Source organism: Lygodium microphyllum, chromosome 26, assembly GCF_053477565.2.
Source record: "Lygodium microphyllum isolate KBCC chromosome 26, Lygodium_microphyllum_v1.1.10, whole genome shotgun sequence".
NCBI classification, from domain to species: domain Eukaryota; kingdom Viridiplantae; phylum Streptophyta; class Polypodiopsida; order Schizaeales; family Lygodiaceae; genus Lygodium; species Lygodium microphyllum.
The window spans coordinates 95,708,901-95,734,787 of NC_141160.1; the positions used below are offsets into that span (position 1 = coordinate 95,708,901).

The 25,887-nt window shown below is 42.9% G+C and overlaps 1 protein-coding gene across 5 annotated transcripts in view; it reads right to left on the reverse strand.

Annotated features, from left to right (window-relative positions):
• The window catches only part of LOC148013566 (Rubisco methyltransferase family protein), a 170,257-nt gene that overhangs the window by 117,829 nt on the left and 26,541 nt on the right, over positions 1-25,887 (reverse strand). For all 5 annotated transcript variants that reach the window (XM_087667663.1, XM_087667662.1, XM_087667661.1 and 2 more), the window contains exon 2: positions 376-539. In XM_087667663.1, the coding sequence (XP_087523789.1) occupies positions 376-539 (164 nt within the window). The remainder of the gene's footprint in view (positions 1-375; positions 540-25,887) is intronic.

Here is a 25,887-nt window from a genome sequence, read left to right on the forward strand (position 1 = left end):
ATGATCCATTATAAAAATAAAATAAAAGAGGTTGGGGACAAGACCATCAATATGAAGCACCCACCACTTTCAGCAGGATAAATATTTTAAAAAAGACCAAACACCCTTCCAAATGTTTGCAAGACATTGTGATTGCTTAGCAATAACTTTTGAGAGGGTAGTTCTTGTTTTTTGTCTCTATATCAGTGATAATTTCAATATACATAGCATCTAACATAAGCTTTCCACTGCAAAATAATCAATATGACCTCCACTTGCTTTACTCTGAGCTCTGTGAAAATTCCATAACGTGTTTTTACAAAAGAAAATTGACACGTGATGATGATCAACACTTCATCTTGTTGCATTCTCAGTGGCAGGTGCCAGTTAGCACACCATAGAAGGATTGACTCAGGCTGCCGAGGTAATGCTGAAATATATGCACTCCATTGTGAGCCCAAACCCTGACTTGCTTCACTAATCAAGTATGTGGCAAGTAAAGGCCAGTCTGGAACAGCTCCAGCAAGGAGAATGGAACCGGCTTCTGAATCACTCCATTCCTGTAAAGACAGCAAAATATTTTTATAAACAAGAGAGCATGCAGGCAAAACAAGTGACTGCATAAATGATATGTAAAACCTATTTCTATGCCAAAGTTTCCTCGCACACAGTTATCAAACTCTTACATGCATTAGCATCCAAAGCGTAACGAAACCAGAAGAAGAACTTGGATGTGATGCCCACGAAGAGTGCTTTTGGAGTGAGATTCTGCCTCCTACAGTGTTCTACTGTAATCCCATTGTATATGCGGAACTTAAAATTCCTCTACAGTGTTCTTGCCATAGTATAACGGATTCAACTACTCAAACTTCAGCAATATAGGGTATTCTTTCAGCTGCCCATTGGCTGGAATAATGAAGGTTTTGATGAACAAATACATGCAACCAAACAGAAAATGTATAATTAGTTGTGAGCAACCCTACAACCTCTTCCATCTCCCGTGGAGACTATGGATGATCTTTGTTAAGATTCTAAAGATAGTCTCTGCAATACATACATCCTAGAGATCTATAGCATGGCTACACCTCCCAATCCTAATTTACCGCGCAATAATGCTGGCAATTGCAATCAGCTCCCATCTAAGACAATGTCCCTAATCCACTATGCACGCGAGTAGTTCGGAGTGGCAATCCTACTTAGATGCAAACCAATAATGAAAAATGAGTGGCCTCCATGAAAATTTTCATATCCACATGCTAGGCCTTTGTTTGTGACCAAAGCTACGGCCCCCCAAGTCACAACCATCATTTCCCTATGCCATGAAAGACCAGCCTAAGGGCTCTCCTCCATACCTCCTTAGCTTCGAGATGTGAAAGAAACTACTAGGGTTTGCACTTAGGACACACAGAGTGTACGACCACGACAGAAACACAAAGGGATAGACATAGACACAGACACAAAGGGCAAAACTCAAACCCTAAACGCAAAACTCAAAACTCAAAACTCAAACACAAACAGAAGAAGGTAGAGAGAGAGAACACAACTCTGAAGTGAATGAATGTTGTAAATGAATGTAAGAGTGTACAGTGTGCTCAAGGGCATAGCAATGTCGGAGTGTGACGTCCATGGAAGACGGATCCCAAGTCTATGACCACCAGTCGGAGTGTAGGAGTGCTGAATAGTAAATGGCAGCAAGCTAGTCACCAAAACGCAGTAGTCTGGAGGCTAGAAACCGGTAAACACAGCAGTGTACCACCAACCGAACGCTGGAAACTGTGCACAGACTGTTGTAAATAGCAAGCTGAAACAGTGTCTGAGAGTGTCAGGGCCAGCAATGCTGAAAACACAGGCTGGCTAACCCTAGAGATGATGGACAGTAGGTTGAACAGCAGTCTAGGATAATCTGGAGCAATCGCCAATAGCTAAGAGCTGCCGCCTACAGCAATGGACAGGCTGAAGATAATGTGGCTACAGTCGATGATGGCTGGACAGCAGATGGAGACGGGCTACAGGCTGGAAACTGGGCGCCAACAATAGCAGAGGGCGTGTGAGCTGGTGTAACCTGCAAATAAGGATGATGGTTGAATGGGCACAGCCTGTCTATTTATAGATGTGGAAGGGCGCCCCAAAAATTCGGGTTTTCACTAAACTCTCTCGAACCACTCCCCATTTTAGGGTTTCCACTGAATTCTCTCGAACCGCTCCCCGTTTTAGGGTTTTACTCTAAAAGAGCATTTTTAGTGTATTTTGGGGCTGTTTAAGAGACTAATCAGCAAGTAATGCATATTTTAGCTCAACACCCCTCTTAGGCCTAAAACTGAGCTGAAAGGGTAGGCCAGCCATTGTGATGTTTATGTACGCCAAGTCGTCCCACCCCAAAGCAGCGAAGGCATCGAACAAAGGGTATACGTCAGTTGCCCAGTGGCCTACCAAGACTACAGAGGCAATGGTTATCTTACCAAGGGAATCCAAGTAGTCACCCCAGAGAGGACAGGGCATCGGACAAAAAGTGCACATTGACTGCCCAATGGGCTACCAAGCCCTACAAAGGCAGATGGAACTACATGGATTTTTTTTTTTAATAAGTGAAGTAAATTTAATAGGATGCGGCCGATTGAGTAAAAGTGATCCAGAAGACGGAAGTAGAGAGGGTACACCCAACACATCACAAAACAGTATAAGCTAAATCATCCACTCAGGATGTCGATGACGAGGAAAAATAGGTGATGAGGTATCCATGTGATGGAGAAGAAGGGTGGTGCGGTAACAACAACCGCCGGTGAAAACAGCTTAGGATCCGCACAAGTGGTGCTCTACACAATGAGATCCAAAGTATGCTACATGCTGAAGAATGCTCATGCAACAGGTGCCACTTGGACAGTGTCCCTCGAGGAAAAATTATTCACTTGCCCAAGCATCCTAGTACAAGGATGATGTAATCATGCAATGCAAAGAGTAAGGTACAACAAGGGGAAGAAGCCGATGTCGAAGACAAAGTACTAAAGCCTGTAGAATACCAAGAAGGACAGGAACCCTCTCTCAACCTCGATGTAGATGCCAAAGAAGGAAGAGAAGCCTAATATCGGTCTTCATATGGTGCCGAGAACCATAATGAATGAAAGAAGATAAAGTGGATGAAGCATCTCGCTAGAAGAGCAAGGTAGAAGTCACCACCATGATAGCATCGAGAGAGACGCTACACAATCTGCCTCAAGAGGGGAAACCGCCATGCTGGAAAAAGAGCAAGCACTCCTAGGATGATGAAACCATGAAAGGAACGGTGCCCATCCCCACGTCTCTAGCCCAGGTAGGACCAAAGCAATCTGCAAGTTAACCCTACACTGAAAGACAAAACCCTGCAACAGACATGAGAATCTGCAAACACAGAGGTTAGTGGTGAGATGCTCCAAAGCAAAACAAAACAGAAAGAAAATCTAACTCAAAATAAAGGCAATGAATGTATATGTGTGTGAGTAAATGCAGCGGAATACAAAAAAATGGAAAAACTAAGGATAATGAATCCTATGGGCCCGACTCTAAGAGTGCGAAAAATGAATGCTAGACTGACCTAGGGTATCCGAAAGAACCTAGAAGCATGCGAGTCGAAGAAGTGGCCACCATCGCATACGTCCAGTAGCAGGGCTCTGCCAAATGAACGCCTAAGGAGATGGAGAGGAAGGTGAGATGGATACATGAAGTGCAACACGATCGGAACGTGCAGACCAATCACTCAATCCCTCAGGGGTAGTGAAAGAGATGGGCCGCTGAGACTGTCATCGAGCCACATGTCCAACAGCAACAACGGGTGCTGAAGGAGCAGATGCAGTAGGAGCAGAGGGCGTAGCCCCACTGGACTGTACAGTCGCAACGGTCTGCTGAGGCTTTTTAGATGGAAGACCTTGGGCCTTGGAGCAACACTCTTCATCCATATGGCTTGCTCTCTCACAATGTGTGCAAAACCAGTTTTTCTTAGGAAATTGCTGCCAGATAGGTCTAGATTCTTTGGTTCCATCTGAGGAAGAGGAGCCACCCTTTGATTGGCTTGCCTTCGCATCTAGCGAGTTCTTGCCACTAGTGGTTGTCCCTCCCGAAGAAGAGACAACCAACCCCCTCTGCTCTGAATAAGGCTATGATGAGGATTTTTTGTGGACTTGATCATACAGCGTCGCGTAACGCAAGAACTTGCACTCAAACTCGTAGAAGGTTGGCGATCTAGGTTGGGAGATGATGTGTTGAATGAAATTGAAGTACTTGTCGGGAAACTTATTCAAGAAGAAAGTAATCTGATCGTCATCTGACTTTGGAGAGCCAGTAGAGGCCAACTCGGCGAGTAACCGCCTATATTCAGCCAGCTTGACTTTCAGATCATCCCCTTCCTTAATAGAGAACTCTTAAAGCTCAAAGTCGAGATTGATGTGCCAAGTACAATCACGACTGCATAGCAGCCAAGAAGGTGACTCCAATGCTCTGACACGAGCAGGAAGTACTGCAACTGAGAGTGAAACTCAGGAAGCAATCCCTACATCAGCTCAACATTGATTGTGACATTGTGGGCTCTCTATTGACGAATGTAATCAGGGTGAGCTAGTGGAGGGTCCGGCATAGACTCTACACCAATGACGAGGTCCCAAAGACCCTGAGACTCAAGCACTTGTTGCATGAAATTAGACCAAGTGGTGAAATTTAACCCGTTAAAACATGTCTTATCCGTGAAGGCATTTTTGGCCATTGCAACAGGAGTGGTAGTCGGAGATGGATAGTGTGAAAAAGCATAGAGTAAGTAGGAAGGGGGAGTAGAGTATACTTGGGAATGGATCCCAAAGTGCCCACCAAGCATGTGTGTAGTGTGCAAGATGGATCCATAGGTAGGAATGGGTTGACTAGGCATGGGCATGGTAGCCACATGAGAAACCCAAGGAGGTGGGACGGAAACACTGTGAACAGAAGATGAGAATCCCTGCGTAGGTGTAACCCAAGGAGAGTGTGAAGACACACCATAAGCTGAGGATGGAAACCCCCGTATATGAGTGGTCATGGGAGATGTGAAGCTGGGGATAGTGACGGCGATGCCCATCACAGTCGTCCCACGAGTTATCGGTGTGCTCATATGCTGAAAGGTGAGAGGCACTGTGTTAAAGGGTGGCATTCCCCCTAACAAAGTACCATGGTGCAAAGAGGTAGAGAATGGGGTGGAGAAGAAAAATGTGCTGGGAGCAGAGATGGAAGATCCAACCCCTAGGGTGTGTGATGCAAATGTGGAGTGCAATCCAAGGTTTTGGAAAGATGATGATAGGTGTGATATAGAAGAGGGTGGAATGGGAGGGAAGTGAGAAGTATCTGTGATATGCTCAAATGAACCAGGAGCTGTGGATGTACCTGAATTTTGTCTTCTTCGTGTGCCCCCTCTATTGAAGTTCACATACACAAAGCCATCCGGATCCTGTACCTCAAAAGAAGAAACAGGCGAGGGTTTTGATTCATGCAACATAAAAAATTTGTACAAACCTGACATTGGATCTGGCTGAGATGATGAAGATGGATCGCAAGACATTTCGAATGCCGTATTTCCTCCATGATCGGAGAGGTGGCCAGCCTCACCAACCGGTCTGGATGTGGTAGCAAAACTAGTAGGAGGGGTGTAAACATCACCATACTTGTTGCGAAAGTACTCCTCAAAGTCCTCCTCTATCATATTAGTGAAATCTGGTGAAGATGGAGTGTCGTCCTCCTCACTGAGTCCATAATGTTGTCTTAGGGCCTCCAATGATGAAAAAGCCTGATAAGACATCATAGGAACTGGAGAAAAAGGTGTCTGGGACATTGTGATTCAGTTACGAGTCGTATTGTGTGCCTCACACAAAGACTAGCTCTCCACAATATCCGCAAGATACTCTTTACAAGAGCACCGGCTCTGATACCATGTGAAGGAAACTTCTAGGGTTTGCACTGAGGGCACACAGAGTGTACGACCACGACAAAAACACAAAGAGACAGACACAGACACAGAGGGCAAAACTCAAACTCAAATCCTAAACGCAAAACCTAAAAACTCAAAACTCAAACATAAAAACTCAAACACAAACACAAGAAGGGAGAGAGAGAACACAACTCTAAAGTGAATGAATGCTGTAAATGAATGTAAGAGTGTACAGTGTGCTCAAGGGCATAGCAATGTCGGAGTGTGACGTCCACCGAAGACGGATCCCAAGTCTGTGACCACCAGTTGGAGCGTAAGAGTACTGAATAGTGAATGGCAGCAGGCTGGTCACCAAAACGCAGCAGTATGGAGGCTGAAAATTGGTAAACGCAGCAGTGTACCACCGATCAGAGGCTGGAAACTGTGCACAATCTGCTCTAAACAGCAAGCTGAAACAGTGTTTGAGAGTATCAGGGCCTGCAATGCTGAAAACACAGGCTGGCTGACCCTGGAGATGATGGACAGCAGACTGAACATCAGTCTAGGACTGTCTGGAGCAATCACTAGCAGCTGAGAGCTGTCACCTACAGCAATGGACAGGGTGAAGATAATGTGGCTACAATCGATGATGGCTGGACAACAGATGGAGGCGGGCTGCAGGCTGGAAACTGGACGCCAACAACAGCAGAGGGTGTGTGGGCTGGTGTAACCTACAAACAAGGATGATGGCTGAATGGGGGCAGTCTTTCTATTTATAGATGTGGAAGGGCGCCCCAAAAATTAGGGTTTTTACTAAACTCTCTCGAACCGCTCCCCGTTTTAGGGTTTCCACTGAACTCTCTCGAACCGCTCCCCATTTTAGGGTTTTACTCTAAAAGAGCATTTTTAGTGTGTTTTGAAACTGTTTAAGAGGCTAATTAGCAAGTAATGCATATTTTAGCTCAACACAAGATAGTCACATAGACAATGCCTATGCATCTCCTCGAGCTTGCAACATCACACATACCACGAGGACCCTATCATATTCAAGCCATGTACCAATTGCTAAAGCCTTGTGAGCTAATAGCCATAGGAAGAAGGATATCTTCTTAGAATTGAAGCTATCATCCAACTTCCTCCAAAAGTCTAACACAAAATGATCTTGGATGGCCTACCTATTCCAAGGAGGTGTGGTTGTTGAGAACTGGGCTTTGATCCTGCTTATCTAAATCTTCCTCCCAGCTCGGTAGTATATCCAAAGCAGGCCACATTGCCTGGCCTATCAAGGAATGGATCCTCCAAACCCACTCTTTTAGATCACACTATAATCTCTAAAGGAGCCTCCTCTAATAAGCCTAGTGTCTCCATGATTTAAGCCATTGGGTCTCGGTTAATGTCTAGTCTTCTCTCTATTACACTAATTTACAACAATTTACATTGAAAATTTAATGCTTAATAACTTTGGGTGAAAATTCCCTCAAGTTGTTGAGACAAGCCAATATCCGCTTGGTCCCATAATGTTGGTGACCCTTGCAAATGTCACCCCATAGCATTGGCCCAACAATGTTTTGACCACCAAGGCAAAGTAATGCATATACCAAGCATAAACCGTGCGTTATAGCAATAATGAATTGCAATACTCATGTAAAGTACATATGACCTACAAACCACATGTAACGCGTGCAAATGTACTGCTCTTGCATCACCTGCAAATGTACATTGCGTACATACCTATGTATTCCATACATGTCATGAAAATGTATAGTTACAGGGCCTAGGTGCAAACCATACATATTTATATTCCAACAAACCGTGACTGATCTACCAAGTCAACCTCCTCCATCAATTTACATTCATAGGTGAAAACAATCCTAAAATTTCCCCAAGTACTACATGGAAACTTTATCTCTAACTTTACTCAACACAAAACCTACACTGTTTTAGGCCCTTTTCCCTTTGGATCACCCAAATCCTCAAAACCTTCACCGTGTTGCACAAATGATACATTTTGAGAACCAATGGGCAAATGTCTTCTAATGATACAAAGATGTAAGCTTCTTCCACATTTCTATCGCTATCTTTAACCTACAAACATTTACTAGGATAAAATCTTATAAGCTCATAAAAAAGGAAGGATCGAGCTCGAGAGTTGAGCCCATCCCATAGGGCTACACGATCCATTGATGTTCCATCATGAGAATCCTCCACAAGACAAGGTATAGAAAGGGTAATAAGCTCCCAAAGATCAAGGTGTCAAGGATGCATTCCACCTTACATGACCAATGCGAATAGTTAGAACCATTGAGACAATCCACTTTGGGTAAAGAAGAAAGAATAGACACTTGAACAAGTGGTGCCATGTTGGACAATTTTAATGCCAGTAGAACGAGCTTTGTTTAAAACGTGGACAAAGGGGGATGGAGAAGGTTGCTCTAAATGATGAGAAAATACAAAAGGGCTTGGTGACCTCTGTTCTTCACAATAATCACATTGCCGTTCAAAGGAGTGATAGAAAACGTCCAAACACACAAAGACTATTGCATTTTGCTGCAGGAGTACCCGAACAGAGAGAAAATCAGCAACACCTATGAGGAGAGTTATGGATGTTCCATCTTTGTCAAATGTCACCTATAAAATGCAAAAAAAAATTGTGCTTACCATAGCAAACTAGAGGTTGAAATGTGAGTCTTCAGCAACAGTGTGGTCTCCTCTTTGACCGAAAATTCTATGCCCTCACATAGGCGATGATACCATGTGAGAGTGCACAATGGAAGAGAATCATGAGCATGGAGACAAAAGGAGAGGAGAAGAGAAGGTAGAAAGAGAACAGAAATCGGCAATGAATAATGAAGGAAAGCTAAATACAATGAGGATTGATTAGTCCCTACATGCAGCCCAAGGCGTCGGTGAGGCACCAGATCAGGCTAAACAATGATAACAACACCTGTGACAATGGCAGAGATGATGATGGTGATGGTGACAAAGACGGAGAGTGTGCAGCCTGCAGTCCATGACAGAGACAAGAAGATTGCAGCTAACTGACAAAGCACCTGCAAGAGACAGAAAGAAGTGATCTGCCCAACCAGCCTTACTGCTATATATAGCAGAAAGACTCAAAACCTGGGCGATTTCATTAAATGCAGTTTGACTTCATTTAACTGTATTTAATGTAGCCCCAAATGCTAAAGTGGCAATTTGCTGTAGTCTGGGGCAAATCCCTAGCAATCTAGGGGTGGATATCATTCAGCAAGGCAGCACAAGCTGACAAACCTTCGATACTAAATAGAGAAGAACACACAACCAAAGTTTCACATGTCCCTATCAAACGCCAACTAGGGCTCACAACTATGAAATGACAAGCTGACAAAATAAGGCAAGCTAACATTACAACTAAGGATTGACTCAAAATCCCCAAGAAGAGTCAAGCCTTGTCTAGAATCTGAGAGGGATAGCTCTCCACAGATCCATTCTTCCTCTGGAGAACAAGCCAACCGTCCGAAAAAATTTGGGAATAGCAAGCTATCCTTTGTAACCAACAACTACGGAATTCAGTTTGCCCCTTGATCCAATGCACATTTAGGCACATGCAGGTCACAAATGACCAACAGCATAAAGCTTCAAATTATCTCTCTCTTGTTACTTGCAAATCGGCCCAACTATAGATCCAAAATATCACCTATTCTATTGTCCATTGACCAAGACTATCTTGGAATGCCTGCCAGCAAATCTTAGCTATGCATGAAGGATTCTTGCTGCAAATGAAGGTTAATAGCAGACGTGAAGAAAGTTGTCCATCTATAGCAAGGGTGACCCATGAAGGATTCTTGCTGCAAATGAAGGTTAATAGCAGATGTGAAGAAAGTTGTCCATCTATAGCAAGGGTGACCAACATTCAATTGTTGAAGACTCAATTTAGCTCTCCAAGCATTTAGAAAACAAGGAGCAAATTCAGGATTGATAATGTTGGTCACTATTTTGGGATGGAAATTGATGTTGGTCACTGTTTCACAGCAAGAAATCAGGGATTTCTCTTGCTTGCTTGCATTCCCTCATATGGGTTGGGTGCATGCATGCATGCCTTGGTCTTAAACCAACAAGCTTTAGGTTTGCATGGCTATGTTCGGATGCATGCTGCATGCCTTAGTGATTGGAGAAGGTTGTTGATGTAGAGCAAGGTTGTTGATGTAGATTTGGTCAGTAGAGAACAAGATGGGTAACAACACTCTATAGGTCTATAGGAGGGCTTATTTGCATGCAATGGAAAAGGAATTTGAGCTTCCTTGATGGTGGAATCCAAACGCAAATTTGGATTTTACGGTTGGCTACAAAGAGCAGTACAATATTGCAAATGTGGTAGGACAAGTGGCTCAGTCAATAAAGAAAGTAGAACTCGACAGTGTATCTATCCAATTCGACCCAAGGCCTAACAATTCTCATGGATTCAAGTCAAATCTAAATTGTACAACAAGGTCTCAAAATTCATGTAAAAGAAATACCGCAAGGAGTGCCAACGTTTTGGGACCACCAAGTGTTGCCTTGTCTCAAATTCTTGAGGCCAAGCTAGCCCAAAGTGATAAAGTGTTGAATTTTCAATTTAACATTTATTTTATGAATCTATCGCTTGCTGTAAATTGTTGTGAATCATTGTATTACAAGGTTCCACCACCCTTCTATAAAAAGAAAGGTTTTTAGACTCTTCATCATGGAAATTTATAGGGAGCATGGATTATGAAACCAGCCTTCCTCTTCGAATAGGGTGGTAAAACCTAATCAAGCACTTAATTACAGCAATTAATAATTGACCATAAACTGAAATGCATACATTACCTTAACAATCTTGGGCAATAGACACCCAGTTGACCCCAAAACTAGCGCCCCTTTTGGTATTTCTTTAACTTTGATTGCTAATGGATAGTGTACAAGTTGAGATTCCACAATCTCCTTTGCTGATCTAAAAGCCCCTTGCTGTGCATGCAATCAACAAGCAATTTGGGCCAATTGCCCCTTGATTTTCACCCAGGACTTGCACAAATGAAACCACCAACTAGCCAAATGCTGCCCCAATTTACACTGGATGGGCTAGCATCAAAAATCCCTATCAATTCCACGAATTTCAAGAGCCAATTTTAATATACAATGCCTTCTCCTATTGGCACAAGGCCCATGGTGGCTGTCAAACCCTAATTTTTGCAAAAATTTAGAGAACACGGCAAAAATCCTCCTACTATCCACCAAATCTGGTTGAGATCTATTAAGAATGGCTAAGAAGTGTTTAGATCTTTTGAGAAATTACTAGAGAAGGTAAGAGAAAGCCAAGATGAGAGAGAAATCTTATTTTCTTCATGAGAAAACCCTAAAATCTGCCTACTGCCTGCTCTAGCTTGCATTTAATGCAATCAACTACTGCCACTCACCTCCAAAATGTTGTCACCTGATCAGCAATGTTATTGCCAACCCCTGGAAGGTATCTCCCTGCTGTCCCCTACCTACTAAGGCCCCAAATGGCTGTCTTCTATAGCAAATTGCTCTTCTCTGATCAGAAAATGAACTACCAACTCTCTCTCTCTCTCCCTCTCTCCCCCAGGCTGTAAACTAACTAAATGGCTGAGACCAAGTGCCTCCAAAAACATTTTCTTAGTTTGCACGGGCATATTTGCCAAGTTGCAACCTTTTAAGCCCATTTTTTAGCATTATCCAACCAGTTACTTAATTTTTAGAATTAAATCATCCTAAAAATTTAATTTCAGCCCTTTTGACCCTAGTCAAAATTAGATGTTGGCTAAGCCATTTGCAACCTGAAGTAGTCCCCAACCTCTGTGGATCCTTAGACTCGCATTAATTAATGAATTAATGCCAGTCCCTAGTGTCACCACTAACACTTATTAGGCAAGCAACTATCCTAGGGTCAAAACTCACACCAAGTGATCCCCAAAGCCCGGCAGCATAACTTATCACAACTTTTGCCTTTAACACCCACTGCATCCTCAAGGTCCTTGGCCTATTACCATGAAATAACTGCCATTGTGCATCACATGTGCTAAACAACCTTGCACATTTGATTAATAAGTTAATCAAATGTTATTGGCAAGATTCCAAATACACCAAATCACCAAACTCAATGTCAATTGCGCATGGAAATGGTGTAGCAACACCATGTTGGTAAGACGTAGCCAAACACAACAAAAACATAAAAGCTCACTAGCTCATGGAGAATGTCCATTGTTGAGGCTGAAACATAGCATCAAATTGTGTCACGCTATAAGCTTGACAACACGTGCTACAACATGCAGCTGTTAGAGGAGTCTCTAGAGTTGTAGATGCAGAACACCTAGTGTGGAAGATGATTCAGCCAACACAGTAGCAAGATGATGATGGCAATCAGCAGTAGATGACGCCAATCAGCAACAGTCGCAATTGTCCCTCTACATGAATGAATGACGACAATGATTGCTGGTAGGAATTTGGAAGGGACTGGTGTGTGCTGAATAGAGGGCCAGCTAATGGCGATGACAATGATGGCAAAATCTGCAAGTTGGCCATGACAGTGATAGCAATAAGGATGAAATGTATAGCCAGCCCAAGATATCCATTTAGAGAATTTTTTGAGCCCATTCTATTACAAGAAACTCTAGAATCTTACCTTTTGAATTAACTGTACTGAGTTTCAATTCAGGTTGTCCAAAAACCAAGGAAATTAGACATAACATGGGATTAAATTCGGATTAACTTGGGCCAAAATGGAAACCCCAAGGGGAATGAGAAGAAGACTCTTTGCACACTCAGAAGGTCCTACCGCAAAGAGACCAAGGCAATGGACAAAGGGTATCGACACAATTTGCCTTGGGTCCTACCATGGTTGCAAAGGTGATGGTTGTTTATGTTCTTCAAGACAAGGTCCTCTTTAAATTTGGATGACTCATATATGTAATATGTAAAGTTAACATAAAGGCAACCATAGTGCTAAACCACCTCCAAAGCATGTTGATAAAGGAGTGATGCTCGGCAACCAATGGCTTGTTAAGGATCCACTTCAAGCAATGTGCTCACAAGTCCACTCCAATTGCTAGCACAAGAGATGATAGAGGTTGAGGTTTAGAGTAAAACCTTTGCCTTGGCACTAAAAAGTCTACGTAATATTATCTGTCTCACAAAGCCAAATTTTGAGATGATTTAATCTTACCAATAACATTTGATTAAGTTATTAATCAAACGTGCAAGGTTGTTAGTACATGTGATGCACATGGTAGTTATTTCATGGTAACACGCCAAGGACCCCGAGGATACAACAAGTGTCAAAGACAAAAGTTGTAATAAGTTGTGCTTGACAAGTACTAGGTGGTACACAATGTCAAATTTGGGCCTGGACCAATTTATTGGTCACTAATGTCAGTGGTAGCATTAGAGACTAGGCATTAAATAATTAATTAATATCGGTCTAAGGGTCAATAACTACTGAAAAATACTTGGAAGACAAATTGGCCAATTAATAACTACTTATGGATACTAGAAAGACAAATTGGCCAAGCCAATTTCACCAACCAATAATTAAATTGGCTAGGTCAATTTGTCTTCCAAGTATCCCTGAGCAGTTATTGACCCTTAGATTTGCATTAATTAATTAATTAATTAATTAGTGCCTAGTCTCTAATGCCACCACTAACATTAGTGACCAATAAATTGGTCTATGTCCAAATCTGACACCGAGTACCACCTAGTACTTGTCAAGCATAACTTGTTACAACTTTTGCCTTTGACACCTGCTGCATCCTCGCGGTCTTTGGCCAATTACCATGAAATAACTCCCTTGTGCATCCCGTGTGCTAGCAACGTTGCATATTTAATTAATAACTTAATCAAATGTTATCAATAAGATTAAGTCATCTCAAAATTTTACATCCCCGTGACATCATCAATTATTGATTCCACAGGAATCAAACTAGAGTCATGCCAAGCATGGCATTTATCCACACAAAAACCCATGGGGCGTCCTTAGACACTTGACCCTGACACATAGGATGGGAGTCACCAATAAGCCCAGCCCAAAGTGAATCAATATTAGTGTTTCCATGCAATCCAAGAGGCACAGAGGGAGGAACGTGATGCTATGGTACATCTTGGGGTTCACTTTCCCGCATATCCACTTCAAGGTCCAAACCTCGCTGCAAGATCTCTGCAGTGTGAGCACATGTAGAGACAAAATGAACCAACTAGCCACATCTAAAAAAATGTGCTGCAAACATTCCACATTTTAGCTCAAAAACCAACACATGCAACCCTTGAGTCTCAAAGCAAATTTTGTTGAGCCTAGGTTGTCCAGTATCCCAAAGCATGCATGCTTTGTTCTTGTTCTAAGAGCCCAAACGGGGCTCCACCAAAACTTGACCAAAAGATCTCAGTATAGGAGGAAAAAGTCACCAAAGGTATGAAGGAAAATGAACCACTTCCACCCAAATCAAACACATATGTCTCAAAACGCCTTGGAATTCGTCCATGGGCCTCCGTGGAATGGCATGAACCAACTGACCATCTAGAAACAAAGGGATACACTTTATTATTCATGCTTGAGCATCTGAGAATAAAATAGAATCTCAAAAAACCCCTAAGGACCATCATATATCTCTTCTACATGAGGGGCCTGCACTTGCCCTAAGTCATCAATCTGACACTTCACCATTCAATAGCATTGACTGTAACCATGCTCTAATGTGAGGAATCAAAGGGGTCATCCTTGTAAAATAAAAGATGGCTACCCACTCATGGAAGGCAGCAATCAGCTGTAACACTAACTTACTTCTCATGACAACCACCACAAGATCGCCCTCCGGTAAAGAACTTACTTTCCTTTCATTTGCACATGCATAGTCGTTCATCAAATTATTCACACTAGCAAGTATATACCAAAGGGACTCAATGGAAGCATCTCCAAAGTATCAGAAATTGATGGACTAGACGTCAACTTGTGCCATTTGCCCATCTCATCTCCTTCCACATTGTCAACATCAAAGTCCACAAAATCTTGTTTCTGTGGACTCTCGTTCTTCTCCATCACCAATGTACTGATCGAGGAAATGCACATCTATACCACAAGATGTCTGCATCTTGCCCAACATAAAGTCCCCCTCTCAACCTGCAGATATGCCGTCCCAACTCAAGAGCCTGGCCTCAGCTCGTAATGTCTCCCCAAAGCTAACTGCTTCACCCTGAGGCTGACACAGCCTGTCTGTCTGTGCCCTAAACCTGTCGTGCGCGTTTGTGACCCTCAAAACAAACTGCAACTGCCCTGCTGAAGGTGAAGCCCTCCCTGCCTGAAGCTGCATCCACCCGGCCTGTGGTGCCCAGACTGTGGCATGCAAGTAGAACTGCGCCCTCCCTGCCCTGCTCTGCGCAATTGGAACTGCTGCCTCCCTGCCTGCTCACAGCCCTGCCCTGCACTACTGCGTGCAACCTGCATGTTGCGCCCTAACCAGTCTGGCACAGGCCTACACTGTACACATCTATGCAGACTGTTATCCTGTCTATCAGTCGCTGCCTGCAGTCCCTTCACAACTGTCTGCAGGTCAACCCAGGTCATGCATCCTTGCAAGTCAGTCCAAGTCACGAGGATGCAATGGTGATGATTGGTACTATCTTGGTGGCTTTCAATATGAGGGCAGGCAACAAGAATCGTTTCTGTATGCTATGGAACACCTCAAGGAAAAGACCCAATTGGCTGCACCTTAATTGCACTGCATGCATCCTCTATGGTTTAAGCTTAACTCGGGCACCTTTGCAGGTCACTATTTCACTTGTGACAAGCTTGGTCATTTCATGCCAAAGTGTTTGGACAAAAAGGATGCTACCGTTACTCGTCAAGGGGATATTGAAATAATGATGGAGGCATCACTCACTAGGGAACAGCCTCCATAGAAGGATGTGGTCCAACAAAAGTAACCTGTGCTTTCTTCAAACCCGCAAGATTCGAGATGGGTTCTCTCTCTTTTGTTTTCGTGAAGATAATTGAATTAAGTAGTAAATATTTACATGAGACCATCAGGTCAACATTCTCTCTCTATCTCTTACATTCTATTACATCAGACCATCAGGTCAGCATGCTCAATCTCTCTCACACTGTCTCGGTAGAAATTTAAAAGATGGGAGCAAGCTCTCAGAACGACCTATTACATAACCAATTCTAATAAATCAGACAGAAAGAACAGCTGGAGTAGAGCGAACAATCGCCAGCCAGGGAGCAGCAATGTCTAGAAGGACCAGGTCAGCTGACATCATAGAAGTGATTTGCCATAACACCAATCCACACACACGGGCCACATGCCCATGGATGCCCTATGTTGAATCAAAGATAAAGGCATTACGAGTACGCCATATGTGCCCCAGGGCTGTCCATGTAAGAAAATGGAATAGGCAGGAACAATCTGAAGACAAAGAGGGCATAGATGACATATTTCCCATAATCCACGAACAAACTTGTATGCAGTGCTAGGTCACCAAGAACCACACACGGGAAATGAAATTCCACATCTGTCGAGCAACAGGGCAAGAGACAAAGAGGTGAAGCAATGTCTCATTGCATGTAGTACAAAAAACACAATGCCCTACAGAGATCTTTCGGGCACGGTGCACTTGGAAGACCCCCAATGAGCAGCCTCCACATTAACACTTTACCTTGATACGGAACCTTGGACTTCCAAAGCTGGATAAATCTATCCCACCACTTATTTTTGCTATCCCCGAGATGCGAGAACTTATTAACCTTCCCCTTGACCCATCTTTTAGCTTTCACCATCTGATGGTATATCTGATTCACTAACCTTTTCTGAAAGTCATTAGGAAGCACAAACTTCCAGTCATGCCATGGATGCAATGGCTCTAACGCAGGCAAAGGAGAGAACCTCTAAAGACACTCTTGTATTGACGACCAAATGTCCCTATATCCATAAGGCACTCTAAAGTACTGACAAATACGACTAAAAGAATAAAGGCGGGACTGCCTAGGAATAACCCCATCACAGACTATCTTCAACCATAACCTAGCCATCCGATTAAACTTATCTCGTTGCAAATCTTTGTGCCGCCAATCCAACAACCTTGAGGAAGCTAGTATTTCTCCTTGCAACGAATTTTCCTCCTTACGAATATCTGGAGGACGCCAGATGGCAAAACGAAGCATCTCCTACCAGAAAGCAATTAAATGAGAAAGAAGAAAAGAGTGGGAGACCTTTATGGGCCTCGTAGAATTAAGCGCATGCCACCAAGAAGTATGAATAACCGTGCTTCCATGAGAGATGCATGTCTTTTCTATGAAGAATTTGGCAATATCTGACCAAGGATGACACTGAATACATAGACTCTACAAAAGGGACAGCCTCAAAGCGGCCCTATGCAAATTAACATCCAACAAAGTTGCACCCCCCCATCATTTTCGGAGTGGTGACATGCTACTAGGAGATCCATACCTACCCCAAATGATTACCTTTCTTTTCCACAGCATAAAACTAATAGGCTGGACCAAATCCAAAAGGGACTTCTTAGTCCCAGACAGCAATGGCAAAAAGAATAAAATCATATTGATCATAATGCATTGAGTCACTTTTAGCCTAGCATGAAGAGGCCAACTCTGAGATTTCCAATACATGAACTTGTCATGAATTCGAGATGCCATCCAATTCAACAAAGCACGGGGAGCAACCTCCACACCAATAGGATATCCCAGGTGTCTAGTTATATTGCCCCTCGGGATCACAATTCCATTCCATCCCAAGGCCTACAGATCATTCTCTATACAAGAGATAAGGGTGGATTTTTGAGTATTAATGTGAAGACCTGATGCCAAAGAAAAAAGGTTCCAAGCCATCATTGCCTGATTGACATTAATAGGATCCGCCTTGAGGAACATAAAAGAATCATATGCCAAAGATTGGCCCACCAGCTCATCACCGCCACAAAGAGATAACCCAACTATCTCACCTTGAGCTGCCAACTTATCCAATAATGAGAGCATCGAGTGAGTTACCAAAGCAAACAGCAAGGGGCTGAGTGGACAGCCTTGCCGAAGAGACCGAAATAAGACAATTTTCTCCGTCGTCCCTCCATTAACAGCAATATGGGCCACAACTCCCTGACTGATGGTATCAACTAGAAAAATCATACAGGGGTCAAATCCCATTGTAGACATTAATTGCCGCGAAAATGATCAACTAACATAATCAAATGCCTTCTCAATATCCAACTGAAGCATAACAACCTGCTGGCTAGAAGCTTTGGTATAATCGATTCCCAGCTGGACATTCAAAATGTTGTGCATTATATTCCGACCTTTAATGAAACCGTATTGGTGTGGATGAATGAGGTGCGGAAATACTCTCTCTCTCTCTCTCTCTCTCTCTCTCTCTCTCTCTCTCTCTCTCTCTCTCTCTGTTGAGAGTGGAAAAAGACTGAATTTTTTATTGATTTTTGTTGTTTTTTAGGTCTGAATGATTGATTTTTGATGGATTTAGAATGATGTATGATTGTTAATGAAAGTGTTTGAGAGTATTTTGGATTATATTGATTATGTTTTGAAATTTCATGATAATTTTTAGTAGAAATATGAAGCTCTGTGATGTTCTGATAGGTTCTATTGAGGTTCTGATTGGTTCTGATACCTTCTGTATAGCTTCTGTTTAGTTCTGATTTTCTTCTGTATGAAGCATGGATTGATAATTGATGAAGGTTAAAATCTTTTGAAGGTTTATTGAATAGTTTTTGATAGTTTGGAATGGTTTTAGTATGAGTTATGAGGATCTACTGTTCTCTGACGCTCTTTTGTAACCCTCTGTAAACCTTCTGTAGAGCCTCTGTCTCTGCTCTATATCTGCTCTGTCTCTATTCTGTATCTGTTCTGTAGATCTTCTGTAAGTGTTCTGTAGAATGCATGTATAACTTTGGGAAAGTTTTCTAACTTTTGGAAAGGATGAATCTAAGTTCAAAAGAGCTAAAACAAATGGAAGAAGCGGCTGCTGAAGACTGAAGAGAAGACTAGAGTGACAGTGACAGTAATGAGCTATGAAGAGACTGTAATGGCTCCGGTGCCTCTTCACATCAGACATACCTCTTGGGAGGTGTATCCACGACCTAAGAAGGATTATTGAGAGTCATTATTAGAGTATTGTAGTGAGGAGATGATGTACTATTGATAGAGAGAGAGAGAGCCGGAGATAGTCAAATCCTATCAAAACAGTGTATCGGTATCTAAGAGATTAAGAGAGAAAACTATGAAGACATTGAAGACGAATACTATGTGATTGATTTCCATTCAAAAATGGTGTATTTCTTTATGTTCTTTGTTCTATTGATGGATTCTATGAAGATGTTGAAGATTATGGTTGATTCTATCAAATCCGTGGGAGATATCTACTATGATGTTACGTGAAGAATTGATATTTTCTTTGTTTTGGTCATCAAAAGAATAAAATAAAAGCTTGTTGATGTTACAAGATAGATTTTCTTAAAGTAGAATCCCCTTTTCCTTGGTGTTCCTCTTGGGGCTCCATGTTTTTGGTGCGCAGCCAGGGAAACTTGCCATCAACAAGCATAAGAAGAGGCTGAAAATGAAAGAAATGGCATTGCCAAGAAGAGAAGAATTCAATGGATGCTTGCAAAGTTCCTTCTTCCATTGAAGAGTTGGAGATTCTTATTGCCAAAGCCACTTTCCACAATAAGTTCATCCCACAATGGCGGAAACATATTACCATCATGATACATACTCTATGTGGTGGACTATTTCCCCTTCCTGTTGAGGCAGCAAAAACTTGCATTTTGGTGGCAAATTGTTTAGAAACAAACTGAAGGGCAGAAGCAGAGAGAATGACTATCCATGGAAGATTTGGTATTCATTGAGAAATTTCCAGACATCATCAAGTGAGAGATTGTGAAAAAGCTTCAGGAGTCTTGGTCTGTGGAGGTTCACGAAAACAAGAAGGAAAAGAGTTGGAATTTGTTCGTGGTGGATGCTCAACAGCAAGATACGTGGGATGCTTGGTGCATTGTCAATCTTCTGTTTGTCCAATTAGCAACCCACTGGAAGTTGGTAAACAGAGTATTTTTCACAACATACATTGTTGAAACCATCAGAAGCTGGCATTATTATAATGATGGCACAACAACGATCCTAAGAAGAATGAGTTTTAATACTTTCAAAACGGAATATCTCCCCCTCTATAGTAGTTTGAAAACCGAATTCAGAGATCTTGAAAAGAAGGAAGTAGAGGAGATGTTGGCCAGAGAATCACCCAGAGACTGAAGCCCCTCTCTGATTCTATTCTTTTGAGTACTAAACAACTGGTTGGAGCCAAGCCCCTGATGAATGACGCAATCAAGAGGCAAGCGTTAGAAGGAGTCCAGAGGTACGTAAGAAGAGAGAAGGCAAGCGTTAGAAGGAGTCCAGAGGTACGTAAGAAGAAGCTGAGAACGAGCTTGGAGCAGAAGCCTCCTTTGACGCCCTAAAAGCACTCTTTACAGAAGTCCCCATGGCGAGTCAAGGTCCCCTTCCTAGTCAGATTCATCCTGGAAATATTGATGACGGACTAGCAAATGTAGTCCCATTGCCAGTTTTTAAAGGAGAGTACAATGAAGACCCTGATCTTCATGTAGCAGAATTTATGATAGCATATGTGGCTAACAATGCCAGAACCCCTAAGCATTGATTAGCAATATTCCCCGCCACTTTTAAGGATGCGGCATTTCAGTGGTATGAGAGACAAGCAACAGGAACTTTTGGCACATGAAACGATCTAAAGTTGGCCTTCCTCACTAAATTCAAACGTGAAGGTTTTGAAGAGTGGATGCGAGAGGAGTTCATGAACCTAAGTCAGTCCTTTGGAGAAAGAGTAGAAGCTTATGTCTCGCGAATGGAATCCATCCTGAAGAGATGGACTAACCATCATTTGGACGAAGATATTCAAAAAGGAGTGTTTCTTAGAGGCCTACAACCAGAAGTTTACAAGTTCGTGGAATTGAGAAGACCAGTCAATCTGCAAGCTGCAGTGGAAGGTGCAAGATTGTATGACGAAGTTGAAGCAAGGCTGTCAATGACTCCAGGAAGAGGAGTCTTACCTCCTTCCATGCCAGGAATGGTATACCCACTAAATGCAATCCCAGGGATAGTTCCCTACCCCTATCCCCAAATGCAAACAGTGCCGCAGTATAATGCACCTAATCCACTGTGTTCACCACAGACGACAGTGCCTCAAATGATGGTTCAACCACAACAACAGTGGCCTCAAAAAGTTTCTCCAATGGCAACTCAACAACAGTGGAACCCTACCAACTGGAATCAACAACCCCAAGTCTCAACAGGAGCTCTGATTCAGAGCCAAAACAAATGACCCTCTGGATCGACCCAACCAGTATATGCAGTAATTACAGAAGCTTCACAAAACCCTACTACAAGTACTTCAGGAGGTGAAAATCTGAAGGACTACTTATCCAACTCAGTTGCAAGTATCAAGAAAGAGCTTATGGATGTGATTACAGAGCAGCTACAGACACTGAAGGTGAATACCGCCAATATATCCACCCCTACGGGAGCGGAGAGAGATATGATGCGCTCTAATACATGGTGCAGAAAGTGTCATCAAGCGGGACATTTAGCCACTGAATGTACCCGAAAACCAACCATTCCTGAAGCCTTTTGTTTCTACTGTTTGCGGAAGAACCATACCGAGGATGTTTGCTCTCTGAAAGAGATGCATGAACGAAGACAGAAGGATCAAAATGCAAGATTCAACTTACTAGAATCCAAAATGACAACACAGGATAATGGACCAAAGCCTAGGGAATTTTGTCCTAATTTTGGTCCAAGGAGGTTTTCGTCTCAAAGTTACAGAGGACGGCAGTCTGGCGGTGATCAGAGATCGGAGGTGGAATGTTACAAGTGTGGAGAAAAGGGTCATATCTCCCCGAATTGTCCAAACCGTAGAGAATCTGTGGATTACAAGCCCTTATGCAGCCGATGCAAAGGAGAAGGCCACACTGCAAAGGACTGTCCAAGTCCAGCCTCTGTCAAGGCCAATGCCACTGATAGCCAACAGAAGGTACAAGAGCCTGCCTCCAATTTGGTAGAGTTGGAAGTTACCGCTATCACGCGCACCAAGAAGAAGGAACCAGTTGTTCAGAACGAGAATAATTCTCATGTCAAGACCACGAAGTTCAACCTGCCAACACAGGGACAGAGCAGTATAGGACAGAACAATGCAGTACAGAGCACTGCAGTGCCACAGAGTCACAGAGACAGTCCCAGAAACAGGACCAGAGGTCCAGGACATAAATGATACAGAAGCACTTCCAGAAACCCAAGAAATGCCGATGCTGCCATTGCTAGAAAAAAAAGGAAAGATAAAAATGGGTGTAGCCCCATTTCCTAGCAGGCTGGAGAAGCCTGTGGATCCTAGCAAAGATTGCGACTTGGTCAAAGATCTAGATACCTTTAAACCAAATCTAATCTTCCGGCAGTTTGCTGATGCTGTCTCCTAGCTGCCGAAAGAAATTCAAAAGCATCTTGATAAGAAGACGTGGACTAAGGATTGCTCCTTCAACAGCGACCAAGCCCAATAAGGCCCCGGAGCCTATAAAGGAAGTAGATGTGGCTAACGCCTTCCTAGAACCCCAGAGATTAGTATATAGATAGAAGGATGCTTTATTTCAGATGCATTGATTGATGGAGGTTCATCAGTAAACATAATGACGGATGTGACAATGAAGGACTTAGGGTTGCAAGGAATTCAACCTACAAAGTGGCTTATCACATTGGCAGACCAAAGGAGAATTAAACCGTTGGGCATCCTCCTATACCTAAAAACAACCCTTGCAGGAAAAGACTATTGGCTGACATATTTGGTGGTCAAACCAAATTCTTATGGGACCTCATATCCTCTGCTATTGGAAAGACCTTGGCTTTTTGAAGCGAGAGCCAGGAAGGATTGGTTCAAAGGAACCCTAACCCTAGGCAGAGGACCAAACAAAGTGGTGTTGGAAGTTGTATAGATTGCAAAAAGACAATGGATCCACATCCATCGAAGTCATAACTAACTCCTCTAACGAGATAACAGATGGTACATTAGGGGACGAAGAGGCTGTTAAACAGATCTTTCCCAAGAAAATAGAGGCACAGTCCCTAACAGTGGGCACTGTAAGCCAACTACCAAGGGAAGCAAAGTCCTTGTCCATGGGAAAATACCTCCTACCTCAACTAGAATTGACTTCTGAAATCACCTTTGACAGTGAAATAGAAGCATGGATGTACTATTCCCCCTGTTATATGGCAGTCGCAAAGACAGAATAGAGACAGAGCAGATACAGAGCAGAGACAGAGCCAGAGACAGAAGCAGAAGCAGACACAGAGGCAAAAGATCTGTTCTTCTCCTACAGAGCCTCTACAGAAGCAGTGACAGCCTCCAAAGAAAAAGGATGAAAATGATGAGGAAAAAAACGAAGCAAGATATGAAAGTACAGATGAAGAATTCCATCTGATAGCGGATGATCTTGTTGATGTCCCTACAGAGACCTCAGAGGCCAAAGATCTAAGGGTTTTGAATGGAATGACCATGGTTCCATTTGGGTTGACCAATGGACCACAAAGTATGCAAAATCTATATAAGCAATGGATTAAAGGCATAAAAATTAAGTTCACCAATGGCTCTTGTCGTCCTAACTGTTCAGTCCAAAGAAAAGATGATGATGATGCCCCCTGTCAACAGAAGCTAGAGCTATCAAAGCCTCGGCTTCTAGAAGGTCCGTGCTATGTGGCATTCCTAGATGCATCCTCTGAAGATGAAGCCTGAAGTCCAGAAGAAATCACTACTCACACAGAAGCAAACAAAGCTCTGATACCATTCCAGCAAACCTCAACAGACAAATGAGTCATCTGTTCAGAAAGAGGACACTGGTTCTAGTGGAACATCAGACGATGACACTACTCCCTTGAAAGAGTCAAACCTCTATCCAGAAGCAATCCATGGGACATTTATCCGCGAAGTGGAAGGTGAAAGATAAGTGACGTTCCTGGATACTGACAGTATTGAACGTCACCTAAAAGTGGGTCTCAATTTTCCAAAAGAAGAACTAGTGGTCCTGCGAAATCCATTAAAGGAGAACTTAGACGTGTTTGCTTGGTCGTACAAAGATCTAAAGGGGATTGATCCCACAGTATGCCAACATCACATTGACCTAGAGCCCGATACCAAACCTGTAAGGCAAAGACAAAGACGTATAAATCCTAATTATTCTGCTCTGGTGAAAGCTGAATTATTGAAACTTCTTAAAGCTAGTTCATTTATCCCGTGGCTAACATTGAATGGGTTTCGCCCATTGTGGTTGTACCCAAGACGAGCGGGAAACTTCGAATATGTGTAGACTTTCAAAAGCTCAATTCGAAGACAAAGAATGATCATTTCCCTATCCCTTTTACAGATCAACTGTTGAATACAGTGGCAGGCCATGAGCTCTATTTCCTCTTGGATTGATTCAGCGGATATAACCAAGTCGAAATCGCAAAAGATAACCAATCCAAAACAACCTTCACCACAGAATGGGGGACCTATGCCTATAGAGTGATGCCATTTGGGCTCTGTAATACTCTTGCCACCTTCCAACGAGTAATGATAGCTACCCTCCAGAATCATTTGCATGATTTTATTGAGGTGTATCTTGATGACTTTTGTGTCTATAGTTTAATCCGTGAGCACTGGGGACACCTAGAGTAATGTTTTGATAGATACCGAGAGTATGGGATTTCTCTCAACCCCAACAAATGTGTCTTTGGCGTCTCATCAGAAGTTCTTTTGGGCCATATTGTCTTTGCACAAGGGATTGCAACAGATCGGCCAAAGATTGAGAAGATTGCTGCCTTGATAGCACCAACAAACCTCAAGCAATTGAGAGGATTTCTTGGCCATATGAGCTACTACAGAAGATTTATTACATATTTTGTAACCAAGGCAACCCCTCTGCACAAGCTCCTAAGGAAATATGCGGATTTCCTTTGGACTGATGACTGCGAAGGAGCCTTTAATACCCTAAAACACTGCCTTATCCAAGCACCTATCTTGCAGTCCCCTGACTGGACGAAGGAGTTTCACGTGCACACAGATGCATCAGTTGAAGGGCTAGGTGTTGTTCTATGTCAAAAGGGCCTCTCTAAATTAGATCAACCAATATATTATGCAAGCCGGAAGGTCACTAATAGGGAACGGAACTATACAGTGACAGAACTTGAGTACTTGGCAATGGTGTTTGCACTGGAGAAGTTTCGACATCATCTATTATCAATGCATTTTAAGTTCTACGTGGATCATGAAGCCATGTCCTTCCTGATGAACAAAGCAAATGTTAAAGGACGACTGATGAGATGGTTGCTCCTATTCCAGGAGTTCAATTTTGAAGTGGTGACTAAGCCGGGTCGTTCCCATGTCCTAGCTGATCATCTATCACGGATCCCTCAAACAAAAGAAGAGAAACAAGAGGATCCAGACCTTCCTAATGCTTCCTTGTTTCTAGTTGAAACAGTTACTCCTTGGTATGCAGACATAGCCAACCTCCTGGCAACTCAACGGTATCCTCCTGGCATCTCAAGCCACGAGAAGAAGAAGCTTCTGTTAGAATCATCCCCTCACACCTTGCTAGGCGGTGCACTATACAAGAGAGGCAAAGATGAAGTGCTATGAAAATGTGTTGCAGGGGATGAAATCGGCATAGTATTGAAAGCATGCCATGACGAACCATGTGGTGGACACTTCGCAGGAGAAGCAACAGCCAGGAAGGCTCTGTTAGCAGGATATTGGTGGCCAACCCTCTACAAGGATGTATATGACTACTGCAAGAGATGTGATGCTTGTCAACGAATGGAAAAACCCACCAAAACAAGTGCCATGCCACTACAACCTATTCTTCCCCTAAAGCCGTTCAAGAAGTAGGGGATTGATTTTATGGGTCCCATTGATCCACCCACCAGACAGAAGCACAACAGATACATCTTAGTA